This window comes from Lissotriton helveticus, chromosome 11 (assembly GCF_964261635.1).
Source record: "Lissotriton helveticus chromosome 11, aLisHel1.1, whole genome shotgun sequence".
Taxonomy (NCBI): Eukaryota; Metazoa; Chordata; class Amphibia; order Caudata; family Salamandridae; genus Lissotriton; species Lissotriton helveticus.
In genome coordinates, this window is record NC_136072.1 from 126219060 (window position 1) to 126237805 (window position 18746).

An 18746-nucleotide genomic window follows, 5' to 3' on the forward strand; every position below is an offset into this window, starting at 1 on the left:
ACGGAGACAAGTTTATACTTGCTTGACTTGTTGCCACAGTCAAGACCCCGTTGAACCCGATCCGTTCCCTCCCTTGTCCATAGTTATAGACAATGACACTGGGGACCACTTGATTTCCAAACTATATAGATCCTGTATGGAGATAATACCAGTCCATGATGCTAAGGTACGGCCGCATGGGAGGCGGATCTGGGTCACTTAATTACTGATGACCAATGGACTGAGTGCTTTCTGCAAACCAAGGCGGTATCTCTAAATAGCCGCCACAAATGTATCCACTTCAAATTCCTGCGCCGAATTTACATCACTCCTGCGATGTCTCATAAACTAGACCCTGACAGATCCCACTGCTGCCTAAAATGCAAATCCCCACATGCCGATTTTGCTCACCTTACTTGGACCTGCAGCAAGATCAGCGCATACTGGTCCGACATACACCACATACTTGGGACAATGACTGGCTTAGCCCTTTATCCCACTCCGTAAGTGGCCCTATTAAGAAATGTGAATAATATCCCAAAGTCAGTCTGGAAATTCACCGCCGTGGGGCTACTCCTAGCAAGAAGGGAAATAGCGTTGAAATGGGGGAGGAGGGTGGCTCCGACGAGTAAAGACTGGCTGAACAGTATGGCATATTGTAACCTAAATTACGACTTGTACGCCTGCACAATGCCCAGCACATCCCACCCACGTGCCATTTGGGGCCCTCTCAAACAATACACGGCAACAACACATTCTCAACCTGACGCACGGCTTGATGTCGGCCTGGTACCTGCGGGTATTGGTTAATCCAGGTGTACCTACACAATGGACACAGGCATGTGCTCTATAATATTATAGGATTGTTTCCCACATTGTGTCTTGCTTGAATCGCAGGTACAAGCATTGGAGGTATGGTGAGCGAGTTAGCATAATGTGCTAATGTAATTTTATTTGAATAGACTATTAATCTCTCTATGGTACTGAAGTTCATGCATTATACATTCTATGTAACACGCATTGGCTTTTATTACTTGTCACGGAACTGGAGCTGGATCGGTATTTTGTTTACCTTATGAAACTGGTATATAAAGTAAAAAAAAAAAAGGAAAGAGCCTACCATAACTAGGTGAAGTATCACTTGAGCGCAGTAAATATGTTTCACATTACTTGACCATGCTCCTTTTAATGTCCATCCATTGGGCCCAAGGTGTTATTTCGAAGGGGCAGTTAGAAGCTTTGTATAACCCATTTGGAAATTGAATGACGCCTTGACTAGGAAACTGTGCATGGAGAAAATGTATTGTTAGACTGAAAATAGTAAATGTATGCATGTTATCAATAATACGCTGTTTTCATTTCTTCTCAGGCCTGATATATACCGCCAGAGAGTTCTTGAGTTGAATGCTTCTGATGAACGAGGAATACAAGTGATTCGAGAGAAAGTAAAGACTTTTGCTCAGCTGACCGTGGGCGGTACCAGACCAGAGTAAGCAGTTATCCTTTTTGCTATCACTAGCATAAAAGCTCAGTTCTTACATAAGTAAGAATGTAAGGCCCATCTGGGATACTCAGTTTCCTGCCTGTTCTGTAATTTCTTAAATGTAAACTTGTACATCATTGCTTTCTTCTGTAACAAGATTTCATAAGTTCAGTTACTCTGTCTCCAACCGAAGTTTTTTGTGCATTCACTATCCTTTAAATTAAAAAATATTATTGTATAATACTCATATTGAGCTTGTCTGCATCCAGTCTGAGATGTGTAGTTTTTAGGTCTAGCCTAGCAGCAGTGTGCACGCACTGCACGCTGTGCGAGACTGCGGTAGTAGAGTATGGGAGAGAAGCCACGCCCACTCTCCTCCCATATTTTTCATTGGCTTGTCATTGTCTTTCGTAAAGGCTGCCTTCTAATTCGTTAATAGGCTTGTTCGTTCCTCCTTAGTAGGGCCTTGTCTTCATTTGTACCCTTCCATGGCGACTGGACCTTTTACTTCAGTTGTTACACTGGACCTGTTATTTAGTCTGTAAGCACTATTTAATTTATTGAGTTTCTCTTACTGCAGGCTGGACATGCGCTACTTCAACTGAAAGCGCTTGTGTTTTTTTAAGCAGCACGGCCACCCCCGTTACTCGGGCGCCTGCTTTCAATCACTTTAACCCTGAATTATCTTGTGTCTGTTTCAACTCCCCCCCCCCCCCCCCCAAGTAAAATGGATTCAGAAATGATTAGCAAATTAAGTCATGTGAATTCCAGGTAGCACATTATCCTGTGCTAATGGACTGAAGGCTGACAACAGCACATCTGTGTTACATGTCATCTGTACTAGAGTCACCTGACTGGTTGTTTTCAAAAGCCTGTTTTATTAACACCACAACCACCACCAATACCACCTCCACCAATACCACCACCACCACCAGCAATACCACCACCAATACCACACCAAGAACACCAATACCACAACCACCACCAATACCACAACCACAACCACTACCAGTACCACCACCGCCATCAATACTACCACCACCAACAATACCACCAACATCAATACCACCCCCAATATCACCACCAATATCAACAATAACACCACCATCAATATCACTACCAATACCGCCAATACCAATTCCACACCCTCCACCAATGCCGCCACCAATGCCACCACCACCAATACCAGTACCACCACCAATACCAGTACCACCACCAATACCAGTACCATTACCAATACCAGTACCACCACCAATACCAGTACCTCCACCAATACCACCACCACCTCCACCAATACCACCACCTCCACCAATACCACCACCACCAATGCCACAGCACCATCACCAATACCACCACCCCAACACCACCACCTCAGCGCCTCTCGCTCAATAGTAGTAGCAGGGGCACTGGAGCTGCAGCCGAGACCATCCCTCCATGCCTGCCATAAAGCGCAGCCCGCCCTGCACCAAGAGGTGAAGCCAGGGCCCTACTAAAGCTGCAGTTTTTTTTATTAGGCCAAAGATAGCAATGACATTACGCAATGCCACACTGCACACTCAAATCACGGAGAGGGCAGGGAATACCCCCCCTCCCGCTCTTCCTCCTGAGCCGCGAAAGTATAATCACAGAGCGAAAGGTGTTGGAGCACTTTGATAGTGTTTATAGCTCTGATCATATGTAACTCTCACCTCACACTTTGTGTCTGTGTAATTTGCAACACTTACACATCTTCTTCACTGCACTATTTATCACTACTTTGAAGACGTCGCAGGCCGGTCTCTTCTTCTGATATTTACAATCTAACAAGCGGTCGAGAAGGCCCTTTATTTCAATGCAATTGGTCTCTCATTTGCGAGAGTTTAAGCTATTAGTATTGTAAATGACAATGCCTCTTATTTATGTTTTAGAACCCAAAACATAAATAAAAGGCATTCTCATTTACAATGGCAATCGCTCAAACTTGCGTGAATGCGAGACCTATTGTATTGCAAATGCTTGTTTTTTCTCTTTCAGAGCCTGAAAATGTTTGCTGGGGAGTTCGGGAGGAGGACATGATGGGGACCATGCCCACCTATTTACTGCAATTTGTACATGTTTGGGGATCTCTAGTTATTGACTGTACCTATGATTTTAAGAATGCATTGTCCCTCTGCAGCGTCTCTGTGTACTAATCTTTCTACGCATTTGCTTTTCAAAGCAAGAGACCGTACACCCTTTAAGGCTTCACTAGCAAGCCTTAGTTTTTATTTTGGTTATATCACTTTCAAAGCTCTCCAGCATATGACCCACTCGCCCACACTTGCCATGGCTCACTGTTTAACCAAATTTGTGTCCTCCTATATGGCAACTCTAAGATTGATTTGCTCTTTGGTGGACTCCAAAACCCACACCGTGTCTTCTTCGCTTCCATTCAAGACGCACATGTAGATATGTTCCCTAAATGTGTGATATTGCCTACGATTTATCTGTTCACATTTGGTTTATGAGCAGCTATTGGATATTATTAAATATAAGAAGGGTGTAAGCCAGACTTTCTCATCGAGTGATGCATTTTCTAGTTGACACATTAATCTTATGAACCAAATGTTTTTGTCAATAGTCCGCTTCGGGGAGAAAGTGAACTGCATTCTTTAGATGGAAATATTGGCCCTCTGTCATTACATTGACAGATTTAAAAAAATTCAGGTCCGGAAAAGCTTCAGTGTTTTGTGTGTGATATGAAACAAAGAAAGCACATCTGAAGGAATAACTGCATTTTGTGCACATTTATTAAATATTTTTGAACATTGCTGTACAAACACCTTGTTGAGGGTCTTATATTCAAGAAGCCCTCACCATTCTGGTAGTAAATGACATGACTACATAAAGTGTTTGTTAGAGGACCATTGTATTTGTGTTGTCCAGCCAGTACTGCTAATGCGTTAATGTTCAGCTTTTCTACTAAAATACTTTCTACACCTTCTGACATTGTTGCAACCATACAGTAAGATTTAGTTAACCTCATGCGCGCTAGCGGTTTTCCCGCTGTGCGCAGAGTTTTTTAAAAACCCGCGTTACATGACGAGCTCAGCTCGTCATCAGCGTACGACATGCGTACCTCATGACGAGCTGAGCTCGTCATGAGCGTCGAAGGGGTTAACCTGTGTGTGCCCAACACAAGGAATATCTAGCCACGAAACAGATTAACAGGCTGCTTCTCATATGGACAGAGGCTTGTTTCTTACTAACCTGACCAAAAAATTAAACTATGGTTAAAAAAAAATAATAATAAGAGCAAATTAATATAACTCTCTTACATAAACATCAGTGAGTCTACCGTTTGGATAGGCACATCCAGGATGAAAAAATAAGTGAAATGTTTCCTGTACATTGATTGGTTTATCACATCTGGCCCCCACCTCATCTGCAGTATTATAGGGCCTTGAGTTTTCTTTCAGCCGAAGAGGAATTTCCTGCCTTGATGGTCCTCAATCATTGTGATGTCATAAGATCATGACATTAACCACTTAAAGAATTTTAGAAGCTATCTAATGAAGGAGTGTGACCGAATCAAAGTCAGGCGGGATCATCCTTTCAGCTGAGGATGGTATGCAAATCTGGTGTAGAAATAAAGGAATAAAGTATGCAAAGCTCATCTGAGATGCACTTGAGGTGTGGAACAATTAAGAACTTGTTCAGCCAGTAATTAACCGCGTGGCAGTTTCCTGCTCTCTGGTATTGCCTGCTTTGTAATCTGAACTTCCTCTGTGTTTTAGTGGGAAGCCTTGTCCTCCTTTTAAGATCATCATTCTGGATGAAGCTGACTCGATGACCTCTGCAGCCCAAGCCGCTTTGAGGCGCACCATGGAAAAAGAATCCAAAACTACCCGCTTCTGCCTCATCTGCAACTATGTTAGCAGGTAATTCCCAGGCGTCCACTCCAGTATGCTTTTTGAGTGAAGCAGCAAGTTTCCTCTTCCATTGACATAGAGATACCAAACAAAACACATTTCTGATGGGGTTGGCATCAAGAATAGAAATTTGTCATTGTATCTTTGTATGGTATGAACCTAGCTATGGAGCGGCAGAGTGCTGTGCAGATCTAAGTAAATAAGCCGATCTGGAAGAGATGGTAAGCAGTGTGTTAAGGGGCAGGGAACCGAAGGGAAGTAGAAGCTGATCACTGGTTTTCCAAGCTTTAATTGCAACTGCTTTTTGTTTGTTCGGCTGGAGCTACACATTCATTAATTTTATGTTAAATTCAGCTTACGAATCTTGTGGCCTGCTTTCAGCTACATACAATATTGTCTTTTCATTAGCAGTCCACTTACAAATGCAATGCTAATGGGGCCCTCTTGTGTTTTCTCCTTTCCCTCAGGATAATTGAGCCTTTAACATCTCGATGCTCCAAATTCCGCTTTAAACCACTGGCTGATAGAATACAGACACAACGGATTCAAGACATTTGTGAAAAGGAAAATGTAACCATCACAAATGAGGTAGTGTACACGAACTGCTGTATAACTATTTTCAAAGTAGAGCTGCCGAAAACAAGGTGGGCGGCCAAAGAAATGTATTGCAATGTTGATGTGTAAGATAAGGGGTTGTTTCCGTGTGATATTTTTGTTGCAAACAGGGGCATAATTATGCAATGAGGCATAATTTTTGGAATTTTTGCAGTTGCACTGGCGTAATTTAAATTTCACCTGGGTCTAGAGAAAATGCCTGATTGCTTACTTACAGTTTTCATTAATCAAGTTTGTTTCTTCTGTATATACTCACCCATATGTCATTGCTGATACTTGACATACCATATCTGTTGTTGGCAAAATGACTATATACACACCATATAGGAAGAAGTCAATAAGAGGTTTTCTTTCTTTCTTTCTTTCTTCAAAAAAAAAGTCTTTCTTTTAAAGCTAATGTCATTGTGCATAAGTAGGACTGTCTGTGTTGGGATTGGAAGACGTTTATTAAAGGATTTAAGTGAGGGATACAAACAAGTTTGTAATATGGTGGCTTACATGAAGATTAAATGATACATTTGTTGGAGAATTCATATATTGGTGAATGGATATTGAAATCGAAGCAAACTGTGTTAGGCTTATTTTTTGTTTTGAGTTCTGTGGTTCATGCGAAAAGATTATTGCATCAGTAGTAAGATTACTACTGGTTGTCAAGTGAGATAGTTGAAGTTGATGGCTCCATTTCCTTATCTGGCTGGTGTCATGTCTGAATAAAAGAATACTCTTCCTTGCACAGAGGCTGGTATCCCTTTTCACACTGTAGATCCTCTTGTCTAATCACAAAAACCTCAACTGATTCCAAAACGTTTATAAGTTTGATAGCATGTGTATTGTTTTATACAGGTATACTTGTAACTGATACTTAGGGCAGCCATAAAATGTAGTGTTATCCCGATGAGTCTGGGTGTTTTGAGATGATGGACTCTTGGAATAAAATAAACAAGGCAGAACTTGAACTGTGAAAAAATTAAGTACAGATACAGTTATGAAAAATAAAGACAAGTGATGCCTCTTAAATAGGACTCCTGCAGGATACAAAGGCTAAGAGTACCTTAAAGGATCTATGAATACATTTGCACGGATAAGCGATAATTCCTGGGTGCCCTTGCATAGCGGCAGTTAGTGAATATATAAACAACATCTAAAAAGTGTTTATTCCTGAAAATATCACTTTAATTCTAATCAAGAGCTTAACAACTGAAAAATATTTTTACAGTACTCGTTCAAAAGGAAAGTTAGCAGAATGTTTTTAGGTGAAGACATCTAAAATTTGGGCTGAAGCAGGAGACGTATACAGAAAAGGCAAAGCCAACCTGAAGTATGCATGGCAGTTGCTTTCGAAATCATATGGGGTCATGAAGGTTATGGTGAAATGGGGAATGGAGCAGTAAGTGGAAGCAGGAAACGCTTTGTGGGGAGGACAAAGCAGTATTTTTTCTAGGGGTGGACGATTATAGAGATCGAGCAGTGAGCTTGGAGGTGAACAACAGTTAAGAGGACGGATAACTAATAAAATGGTAGTTGGCGATCGCAGATATGAACAGAAGAAGTCAAAACTTTGTCAAACTTATATAGTTCTTGTGGAATGTAACCAGGTACTTACTGTGCCACAGGTATGCAAGATGTGTGTGGTGAAAGCATAAATTATGCCTTTATATCTTCAAAACCGTATCCATATGCCTGATATGGGGATTAGAATACACTAGATAGCATATTTTGTTAGGTGATGAAACACTGGGCAGAGTGCAATTTTTCTCTTTCGCAAACTGGTCAGGAATCCTGCTGTGTAAACCCCCACCCCCAATGTTTGAAGCAACAATGCTACAGACGAACAAACTGCTATTCTGCTACTTTCAAGGAGACAAAAAAAATACCATAATTTACCTTATATGTTTGTGGGGGTTATGCGGTTGAATGCAATTTCTCCAACATTTTCACTGTAATGTAAACTCTAACCCAGTGCTTGTGAATGCAGATGTCACCTCTGTTTATTTAGCCTTCTGCGATCTGGTCACTCCCTCTGAGAAAAGAAACTGTCTGGAGGATTTGGGTTTAGGCATGAGGTGAGAATCCACAATAGTGTACTTCAAGGAGTTTAAATGCAGCTGGTTCAGTCTACTTCATGGGACTACAGTTGGTGTGATTATACCAAAGTTGTTTCAATGGAGGCGCTCCAAGCAACTTGCACACATAGTGTATGAGGGTGGGTCGCACTAGGCAAAGGCCAGTGATCCAGTGTCAGAAATAGACTGTTTATCTCATTATAATTGGTTTGTCAGAAGAGGGAGTTCTGTAGCAGCTTCCACTTCCTCCACTTCACAGTAAATGTGGCCTGGTTGCCGCTTCTTTTTTGGGATCTAACTTCGTACCTGCAACTGCATCCGGGCCCAGCTATCCAGGCATTGGCCTACTCATGCTTCTGCACAGAGCGAAGGTCGGTGGACCGAACGGAGAGGTGTTCATTCATGTGGCCTCCACTAGTGTGAGGACCCGGGGTCGTGTCCCCTGGCACACAGTGCCGACTCCCCAATAGGGGCCATTATTCTTCTCCCCGGCACGGGTCATGGCAGGTTCAGTGCTCTGCAACATGATGCCTAATGCTTCGGCCTTTGGGAAGGGGAGGGTAGGAGTACCACCACAGTCCCAAACATTCTCAGGCCCCATGGCCGCTCCATCACCCAGCCTACCCTCCAATCTCCCCCAGCAAAGCAGTCCAAGAATCCTCTGCCTCTCGCCCTGTCACGAGGGCTGTCCCCCACCACCATGTATGGCTCTGTATTCTGGCCATTAGGGATTGGCCATGAAGAGGAACAGGCTGACCTACAGGTAGGGCATAACTGCAGCAGTAAATGACACATTTGGCTCAATGTGTGCACCTCTTATGATCTCTCTGGGGTGTCCTTGCTATCTCCACATTCTCCCTGGTCATTTCGGTGGGGGTAGCCGCAGCATCAGGTTTTTTAAGGCAGCCTTTGATGTAGCTTGGAGCATTAAGAAGGAGCAGCAAACATCAGTGCGATCAATCCCCAGCCACCTCATTTGCCTGTATGGTGACTGTATTTCCACCTGGAATTTTGCTGTTCTAACCAAAGCCAGAGGCTATAGTCCTTTTACAAAATTTTACTGTGGAGTGTATTGTTTGTCCTTGTGTCATGAGTTCTAAGCTGGAGTTGAAAAACTGAAGTAAAGAGGTCTCCTCCCACCAAAACCCCTAGGTGTCGGAGATACAGTTACTGATATCCCAATATCCAGCGGGCTGTTGATCGAAGGTTTCCGCCAACAGAGTCTGTTATCAGAAACCTGGCTCTTCTCCAAGCTCTTAGTAGAACGGGGAACCACTCCTTCGGCCTATGAGACATTTCTCATATTTTTTAGTACCCATCTGCCAAACTCTAAGCCCGAAGTCTACACTCTGTAAAGAAGCAGGGATGGATATTGCCGAACAGACTGTAAGGAGTCCACATTCAAAAGATGTCTCCCTACCAGGAGCCCCAGAGGGATTTTGTCCTGCTGAAGTAATCTTTGTGACTTACCCTCTTCCATGAGGGGAAAAAAGTCCACAATGTGCATTATATATCGCACCGGTTTGCTCCACCTTTCACATATCAGTTACCACAACAAGAAGGTAGCTTTGCAAGAAGAAAGTAGTGTGTTTGAAAAGAAAAACATGCCTGCAAGAGTCCATTCGGCTGAAACACTAACACTTCCAGTCATAATAGTCATCTGCTGATTCTCCCCTATAGGATTGTTTAGAAGATGGGGAAGGTAATTCGAAAGGAGCACTACTTCATGCCTTGGTTGCCTGAAAGTGGATTGTCAAGGCCAATAAGACCTTCTGCCTCAGGGTATTATTCTTGGTATCCTGATTATGAATGAGGAAATGCATAGTTCATCTTCTATGGTCAGTCGTGTAGAAAAAAAAGCACCCAGTGTGGACACTTGTGCATATGGGAGCCAGTTGAAGAATTTTAGCAGTTCAGTGTTGTGACGAGCAGTGAAGCTCATTTGACAGTTTTATTATACACGCTGGCTGGTTTTGTTTTTATATAAACAATTGATAGCCAGGCAATGGATCAGGTAGAAGTTAACACCTACTTTACAGAATGTTTCACAGCGATAATTACAAAGGTGATGCTTGAGGCTACACTGTTGATATGGGATGTCGTTAGAGGTAATATCTCACAGATACTAGACTTAATTGAAAACATTTGACATTCAAAGAGATGACCATGTTGTAGGAAGGTGGAGGATAGAGAGGAGTGGTAAGCATGGCACAAGCATACAGGTCGGAAGACCATTAATTCACCGGGCCCTCCAGGACCTAGGAACCACCTCCGTGTTAGTGCAGAGGGGCTACACAGCCTCAGCTGAGCCTTCCTTTACAAGTGTAAAACTTTGTCAATAGTTGACTGATTGGACGTGTATTTATGTAGTCTGTATGCACTGCTATTTGAGTTGCACTGGACTCTTAGCTATAGACGTGGTCTAATTACTGATGGTCACCATTATATGTGATAGGAAGAGTGTTCTAAGCGGGCGTATCCTAAGTATGCCTGATTAAATCTTGTGCCAATATTCTACAACTCTGTGACCACAAGACATGTGTTGTACTAGCTTTATATTAAAAATGTTACAAAATTATTTAAGGTTTACTATTTCTGTTTTGAAAAATGAGGGCATGGGGTAACAAAAACAGCATGTTTTGTTTCACAATTCCATGAGGTTGATGGTTGTTGCTGTTGGACCAGAGCACTTCTTTCTTTCAATCTAATGTCATTGTATATCAACAGGATGTCAAAAAATGTTTTGCTGGTGTTGTATGGATTTGATTGTTTTATGTGTTAAATTCTCCTTGCTCCACCCAGAAAATTCCTGCTATGTAAATCTTTTCAAGTACAGAATTTCTTACTGTTTGATACAGAGCATCACTTCCTGGAATAATCCTTACCTCCACTTCCTCTCACACAGCACTTTCATAGTTTGGTATCTAGAAGTTACGTTAAAGCATTTTGTTTCTGCTGTAAGCAAGTTTTTCAAGGATCTGTGGGCATTGCTCCGACACTTAGTGCCTTCTTTTTTCCAGCTGTTGGAAATAGCAAGTACAGCAGCAGGAAATTAATTAAAAACTCACCAGACACTCTAATGCACTTACGGGTCAGTGGGCACAGGACTTGAGCGATCTCCAGGATGACGAGTGGCTTGAGGCCCTGGCATCCCCAAGACAATTGGCAATTAGGTCGAGATACCATCTGGTACAATTAAAAGTTCTACATAGATCCTACTATGCATGTACCACCTTACACAAAATAGGTAGAGTAACAGACTCACTGTGTCCAGACAGCTACATTCCAACACACCGTATGGAGCTGCCATGAGATACAACACTACTGGGTATCGTGGTGACTTGTATGAACAACCTCTGTGGGAGCAATACAAGTGCCTCTGCAAAGTAGTGTCTCTTAAACATCTGGGGCGCAACGGGTCTAAATAAACAACAAGAATCCACCAGATTAGGTGATGTGTTCCCTACAATGGTGGGGAGCACATAGTGTTTTTAAAATACCCCTCACACACCAAAAGGACCCTTGGTGTCCTGCTTCATCATTGGGGTCTTCGCACCCCTCTACAGGATGCGGGAGCACTGATATTCTGACTATGCGTGGTGCATGTGAGGGTTGGGTGTGAGTATGTGGTGAGGAATGTGAGTAAGTGAATGTTTAAAAAGTGCCTGGCTCGTGGCGTAGGTCAGAACTAATTTAATGAACCCCTGGGCTGGTACTATTAAAAAGGGTGCAGAATGAGGTGATTATGTGATATTAGGCCCAATACCTCTTTGGGTGTGTCACCTACTCACTTACTGTGAGGGGTATTTTAAAAACACTATGTGCTCCCCACCATTGTAGGGAACACATCACCTAATCTGGTGGATTCTTGTTGTTTATTTATACTATCTGGGAGAAGGAATCCACCCCTACCTCTCTCTCTCTCCCCCTCCTTGTTTTTTATAGCGCAACGGGTCTAGACCTTATGGAATAAACCTGGATGACACTGAGAATGACAGTGGCTAAACGGAACATTACACGTTTATGGTAGGGTGAACAAGCGCCACAATTTTGGGTCTGGAAGCGGAACATCGATTGGATTGGTGCATACTGGCGTCCTCTGTGGTTGTCCTCCAAAATGGACCAGGATATGGATATGGGGGAAATGGAATTAACATAGGGGAAATCCCTACTCTCCCCTCCATGGAGTTGGTTTGGAAGTCATGCATGTTAACCACTCAGAATCAAATGTCACTACTGGTAATGTTCGGAAGGATGGGGTATGGGAAATGGGGAGGTGGTATCTGTCCGTGGTTGCTGAGATGTCTGCTGCCTTCAAATGCATCCTAACGGTGTGTTGCTCTTTCAAGCTTGTTGTGTTCTGTATCACTCACTAACATTCTATTACTCCATGCCATAAACAGAACTGTAATACATTAGTTAATGCCTTGTTTTTTAGTGTCTTTGCTTATGACTTTGTACATTTGTTACACCCTTGCTAATACTCTATTCTGTTGGAGAATGCATTGTCATTGATGCGGTCGCCTTGATCCATTGGTGACTTGGGTGTCACGTTATACTTTTTGCAGGCATTAGCTTCTCTTGTTGATGTGGCAGAAGGAGATCTTCGAAAAGCTATCACATTCCTCCAAAGTGCAACTCGTCTAACGGGAGGGAAGGAAATCACAGATAAAATTATTACAGAAATCTCAGGGGTAAGTTGGACAGTGTTTTTTTATGTTGAAACAAATGTAGTCTTGTCACATAACTAATCTCTGTAAATTGAGCCAGGCATACGAGTCCTAGATTAAGGAAACGGTTGAATTTTTTCTCTTAAGTATATTTTTTGCTATTATAGAAATGTACTGCAGATTCATCATTCTTCGGTCAAATCATAAGAATATAAAATAGGTGCCATTACATGTACCTTAGTACACTGGATGTGTGTGTGTATGTGTATATATATATATATATATATATATAGATAGATTTTTTTTTTAAAAAGCCTCGCCCTGCCACGCAAAGGAGAATCCGCACTCCGGGAGACAAAGGTGTAAATTTTAATAGACTGATGCGTTTTGACCTGTTCGATCTTTGTCAGAGGGGGGTGGTGGGGGGAACCAATTGAAAATTACAAGCAAGGCAGAATTGCAAGTGCTTGCAGTGTGCTACAGTGAGTTTGTCGAAGGTTCGAATTCATCGCAGCCAAGGTGAAACAGCTCATTGATGTAGAATCACGTAATGAGCAATTACGAATCATGGAGGTTGCTCAGATTTGTTGCGGCTGGTGGAGTGGTAATGAGGCACCGAAAATTGCTAGTGCCGAGTTAGTCCTGCCGCGGCTGCGCGGGTCAAAAGTGTGAGGATCACAGAGTCTGGAGCAGCAGCAGTGTGCTTGGCAGGGAAGTGAGTGGTTCTGCCGAGTGAAGTGAGGGCTCGCGAAGCTTGTTTTTATGTGTCCTTTGCCTTCTTTGTAACATTAAGGAGTTTAGCAGTTTTTAAGATGATGCCCTTTCAGAGACTGAAGGAAAGGGTAAGTGTGCCTCTGAATGTGACTGGGTCCTCGCTAAGAAGCTTACCAGATCTCTCACACTGAAATGCTGTATTAACAAGCATTTACAATGCAATGGTTTCGCCTTTGGAAAAGTTAGAGCGATTGGCATTGTAAATGACAAAATTTGTATTTATGTGTTGGTTTTGAAAACAGATAAATAAATGGCATTGTCATTTACATTGCCATTAGCTTAATCTCTGCAGTCACTCTGCAGTCCCTAGCACTCCATAGCACTCCCTAGCCCTCCCTAGTCACTCTGCACTCCCTAGTCACTCTGCACTCCCTAGCACTCCCTAGTCACTCTGCACTCCCTCGCACTCCCTAGTCACTCTGCACTCCCTCGCACTCCCTTGCACTCCCTTGCACTCTGCAGTGGCGTGGAGTTCAGTGTTGCAGAGTAGAGTGCAGTGATGCAGAGTAAAGTGGTGTAGAGCAGACTATAGTGGCATATAGAGTGCAGTGATGCACAGTAGATTGGCAAAAAGTGCAGTGGCATAGGGTGCAGTGTTTTTGAGTAAAGTTGGCATTAAGTGTACTGGCATAGAGTAGAGTGGTACACGGTAGAATAGAGTGGCGCAGAGTGGAGTGGTGCAGCACAGATTGCAGTGGTGCAGAGTAGATTGTTTCAGAGTAAAGTGAAGGGGTATAGAGTGGAATGGTGCAAGGTAGAGTGGAGTGGTGCAGGGTAAATTGCAGTAGCTTACAGTGCAGTGGCGTAGTGTCGAGGTGCAGAGTAGAGTGCTGTGGCACATAGTGCAGAGCAGAGTGGCATAAAGCAGAGTGACGCAGAGTAGAGGGCAGTGGCATGAAGTGGTTCAGAGTAGAGTGGGGTATTGTGGAGTACGCATGGTGTGGAAGACCACACCTTCAATTGAAATGATTATTATATTTGCACTGATGTATAGTTTTACCGATAAAAGTATACAGTGCACAGTGTGGAAATGACATCACCTAGTGTATTGATTTATTTGAAGTGTATTAAAATATTTATTTCCGCCACACTTTAGAATCCCCCCAGTAGGCAGCATGATTGTAACATAAATTCTCTGAATTTGAAATAAAAAAAATGAAAAGTAAACACCAAGCTCCCACGAAAGGGGGGCCTGGTGTTTGACTCTGTCTTTGAATGCAGAGCAAATGTGACAAGAGTAAGAGATTTACAGGCCTGGTTACAGAGAGGCATTACAAAAAACAGGGGTCCCTAGTAGTTCAGGGATCTTTCGCAAAAATGATAGACATACGCTCAATAGTATGTATGACCTTTGTCCAGCCGGACAGGAATTTTCATTAAAGTGATAAGCAAGAATAAAGAGGATTTTTTACACAGTGGTTACAGAGAGGCAGCACTGGAAGTGGGAGGAGTTGCTGTGACAGGGTAAGGGGACAAACTCAAACTGGACAGCCTAAAACAAATAAAGCCAACAAGAAAATGTGAGCTACTAACCAAAACAACAATGGTAAGCAACGGGCAGGAGGCATCCTCAGGGAAGCTTTCCGAATATCCCCAAGATGTCTGCAGTCTAGCTAGCTCCGACCTAAAAATGAGCAAAGTCTTTTCCCATGTGTGCCTACTGTATATTAATATTTCCCAAATATTCCTATTTGATGTGTTTTGGGCATCCGACAAAGGCATGTCACAGTTTATAAATAGTACTACTGAGTACTACGTAACCTACTCCAAACTGCCTTTGTAAGTAGGCCCTCAGACACGTCAAGGAGTAGTGATGAATCGAGACTATGGGTAATGAAAGAGCATTAAATATCCCGGGAGATACTCGATACGGTCAGTAGACGGTATGGAGCGAAATGAATCAAATTGTGTCATAAATGGGCTGGACAGGCAGAATGAGCATCGCTGCGGCAGTGGAAAGAAATGTGCCAAGAGGAAAAGGTGGAATAAAGAGAAGATGGGAGGAGAAGAAACGGGAAAATGAAATTAATATGAAAACATCTGTATAAAAAACAGAATCAAATCTCGCATTTAACAGCGCACTGGAAAATAAGTCTGTCTCATCAAGAGTTCTACGACGGGAGCTCAATTTTCAAGAAAAAAAACGCACTACTCTGGGGCAGTGGCTAAACGCAAAATGACCCCCACCCCACCTCTGGGTATGTTTACGGGTCCCATAGACTTCCGTGTCTCATCGATAGTCATGAATCTTATACAAAATATGGGAGGGGGTACCCTAATCGGCGTGGTCCCCCTCAGCACCGATTTAACGCTCCGGTACGCCATGCTATGGGAACAGAAAACGGCTGAAGGAATGCTACACACACACATATATATCCCGTGTAAAGGTTTAGTGAGTACATGATTGAGCAATCGGACGTTGCTTGCCACTTTCCACCCCTGACGCACACGGGCTTTAGGTTCGTGCACAGGTATTTGCAGTGATTGGGAGTTCTAACCCAGGCATACTCAGGATCCCCCAGCAGTTAGTAGTAGGGCGGGAGCCTTCGCTGCTATTTAGTCAGCTTGTATTTACCAAGCTCAGTGCTGCCCCGTAGAGTGAGCTAATCGCATTGTGCCTGGGCGAGGGCCTGGTTACGCGTCCTGTGCGTTACAGGCAACTCGACAATTAAAGACGTAGCAAGGGAGCCCTAGGCCCCAATGCAAGACAAGTAATTGCCCAGACGTCGATCTCCTGGTTTAAAATTAAAAAATACTAAAAGTGGCCCTCTCGGACTCACGAGGTCCCGGTGCAACTGCACATGCCGAACTATTTATAACTGCGCCCCTGTTGGCAATACAGAAACCATGGTAGGCGGATAATAAACCCGATCCTCTGTGAGTGTGCAAGAGGGCTCTGCATTTCGCGATTAAGGAGTGTGGTTTTCCGCTTTATATATCAATTGAGAACTGCTGACTTGAGTTGGCATAATCCTGAAATACATTTGTGTTTTTTAAGTGAGATTGATTTTCGATCATCATAGCCACTGCCCTGGTTTAATCCGCGCGCTCCCCGCCTTCCCTACCCCTGCCCCGCCACCTCTCGGCCTGCCCAGCCGTCAGTGGTGAACGGGGCTACCCTCTAGTGAACAGTCATCGGTTCTCACCTCTGTGCCATCCTCTGGCTCCCAAAGGCCGGCTCTCCGGTGCGCTCCTTGGCCCTGGTGTCTCTGGAGGCCCAGCACGGTGGGTGAGAGGGAGAGCACCGGAATGAAGATCTGCCATACCTCGGGCTCTGCGCTGGCCCCGGGGTCCCTGCGATGCCCCCTCTCCTCGCTGGTCGCACCTGCCAGAATCAGAAGGCCCGCCATCTTGCTCTGCTTTCGCTCAGGATTGTAGGATTGTGAGCCCCAAGCCCTCTCAGCTTCTTAAAGCCTGTTTCTTGGGGGAGACCCGGGAGAATGGGAGGGGGAACTCGACGAAGGCGGGGTTGCTCCCCAGATTCGATAGATATGCTAATGTGATCATCTTCCCCAGGTGTGTTGGTGCCAAGGCAGGTGGAAGCCTGGCTGTCTCCTGTGACCCCTGCCAGGAGAGGAGCTGAAATGTAGGCTTTGTTAACCTTTCATCTGAAATGCTCAGCACACAAAGGAGACACTTCGAAAAAGGGTCAGGTTGAGGCAATTAAGCAAATCAGCCAGGATTGTTAGTATGATGGACGCACGAAGAACACAGCTCTTCCTGGAGAGGACACGTGTTAAATTAAGTTTAGGAAAAACTTCGGAAATATAAACACACATGAGGGTGATGAACCTGCATTAATTACATGCGTGCATCTAGCCCGCAAGGCGTCCTGCAGAGGGCCATAAGCACGAGCATCTATGAGGCCCTTGGCTAGAAAGGCGGACGCACAAACCAGGCCTGCAGAAAAATGTATCTTGTAATCACGTGATGATGGCACCACTTAAAGCGCAACGCGTCGAGGTCCAACAATTCACACTCACCAACTGCATTTTACACAACACCCCTCTCTCTCGAAACAGGACACAAAACTGGATCTACAAAATTTCATTATTGTACTTCGGCACCAGACCACTTAAGTGGCGTGGGAAATTAAAACTAATGTACTGGAAATGGAGCCCCGCTCTTGATGCCAACAAGTACTGAAACAGTCTTCCTCAAAGTGGACATGTTCACTGCAGGGGAAGTTCACCAGCAAGCGCTTGCCTCAAAGGAAAGGCAGTCATGCAATTGCAGCACACCCTCCAAGGCACTCTCGTGCAGCAGCGCACTGCCTCCCGCATGCCGACTTTTTGCAGGGCTGTGATAAAATGATGACGCATCGCCGCGCCAAATGGTGCAGAGAAAGCGGCGTACAGCTGCTGCCCCATTCAGCCTGCAGCGGGCTGCACCGTGTGGCTACGGGGGGTTACAACTGCCATAACAACCCTTTGGCCTGCTCTGAAACCCCTCCCCGAAACCGAAAGTGAAGCTGTCGAGAGTACAACGTGGAAGAAGTAAACAGACAAGCATTAAGCACGGACAGCGGGAGGGGGGGTGGGAACGGGCAAACGGACAGCGGGAGGGGGGCGGGAAAGGCACGGACAGGACAGCGGGAGGGGGGGCGGGAACGATCAAAGCACTCACCTGGACTTCCGGCGGCGGTCGGCCGCAGAATGACCAAACGAAACATGGACTACAAAAAAAATAAACCCCGCCCACCGCCGCACTGACGTGACAAAAGGGGCCGGATGAGAAAAATTCTCAGAAACGCCCACGAGTCGCCTCGCAGAATGACAGACGCCTCTGTTTCCCAATGGCTAGCGTCCATTTATGGAGCTAGCCAATGGGAAACAGAGGCGGGACGAACATCCATACTGGTAAACCACAGTTTTCGCCTGCGCGAACCGCTGCTTGCGCAGCTTTTCGCCAGGCGAAACCTAAAAACCAGCACAATGACCAGTGAAATGTCCTTGCTTTGACCTTACAGTTTGTGACTACGCAGAGAAAGTAATATGGTGCCATGTGCTGATGAATGTAGGACTCAAAAAGAGAGTGATCATATTGGAGCAAGAGTTAAGCCAAAAAGCAGAGGTCGAATGACTGCAGAGAGGATAGTGCAGACAAACAAATATGGCAATCATTTTTTTTTATAAACAATTTGTTATTGATTTTGAAGAGTGGGTACAACTACAAAATAAAAGAATTGCTTCACAGTCAAAGCCACACCATCCCACCTACCTTTAATCTCCAGCTATCTCGAAGAAACCGGAGCACCTACAGGCACAATCTG

General features: G+C 44.3%; 1 protein-coding gene across 1 annotated transcript in view; it reads left to right on the forward strand.

Annotated features, from left to right (window-relative positions):
• RFC4 (replication factor C subunit 4) overlaps positions 1-18746 on the forward strand; it is a 149150-nt gene that overhangs the window by 109167 nt on the left and 21237 nt on the right. The window contains exons 5-8 of the mRNA XM_078665711.1: positions 1349-1468; positions 5218-5361; positions 5820-5940; positions 12599-12724. Of these exons, the coding sequence (XP_078521837.1) occupies positions 1349-1468; positions 5218-5361; positions 5820-5940; positions 12599-12724 (511 nt within the window). The remainder of the gene's footprint in view (positions 1-1348; positions 1469-5217; positions 5362-5819; positions 5941-12598; positions 12725-18746) is intronic.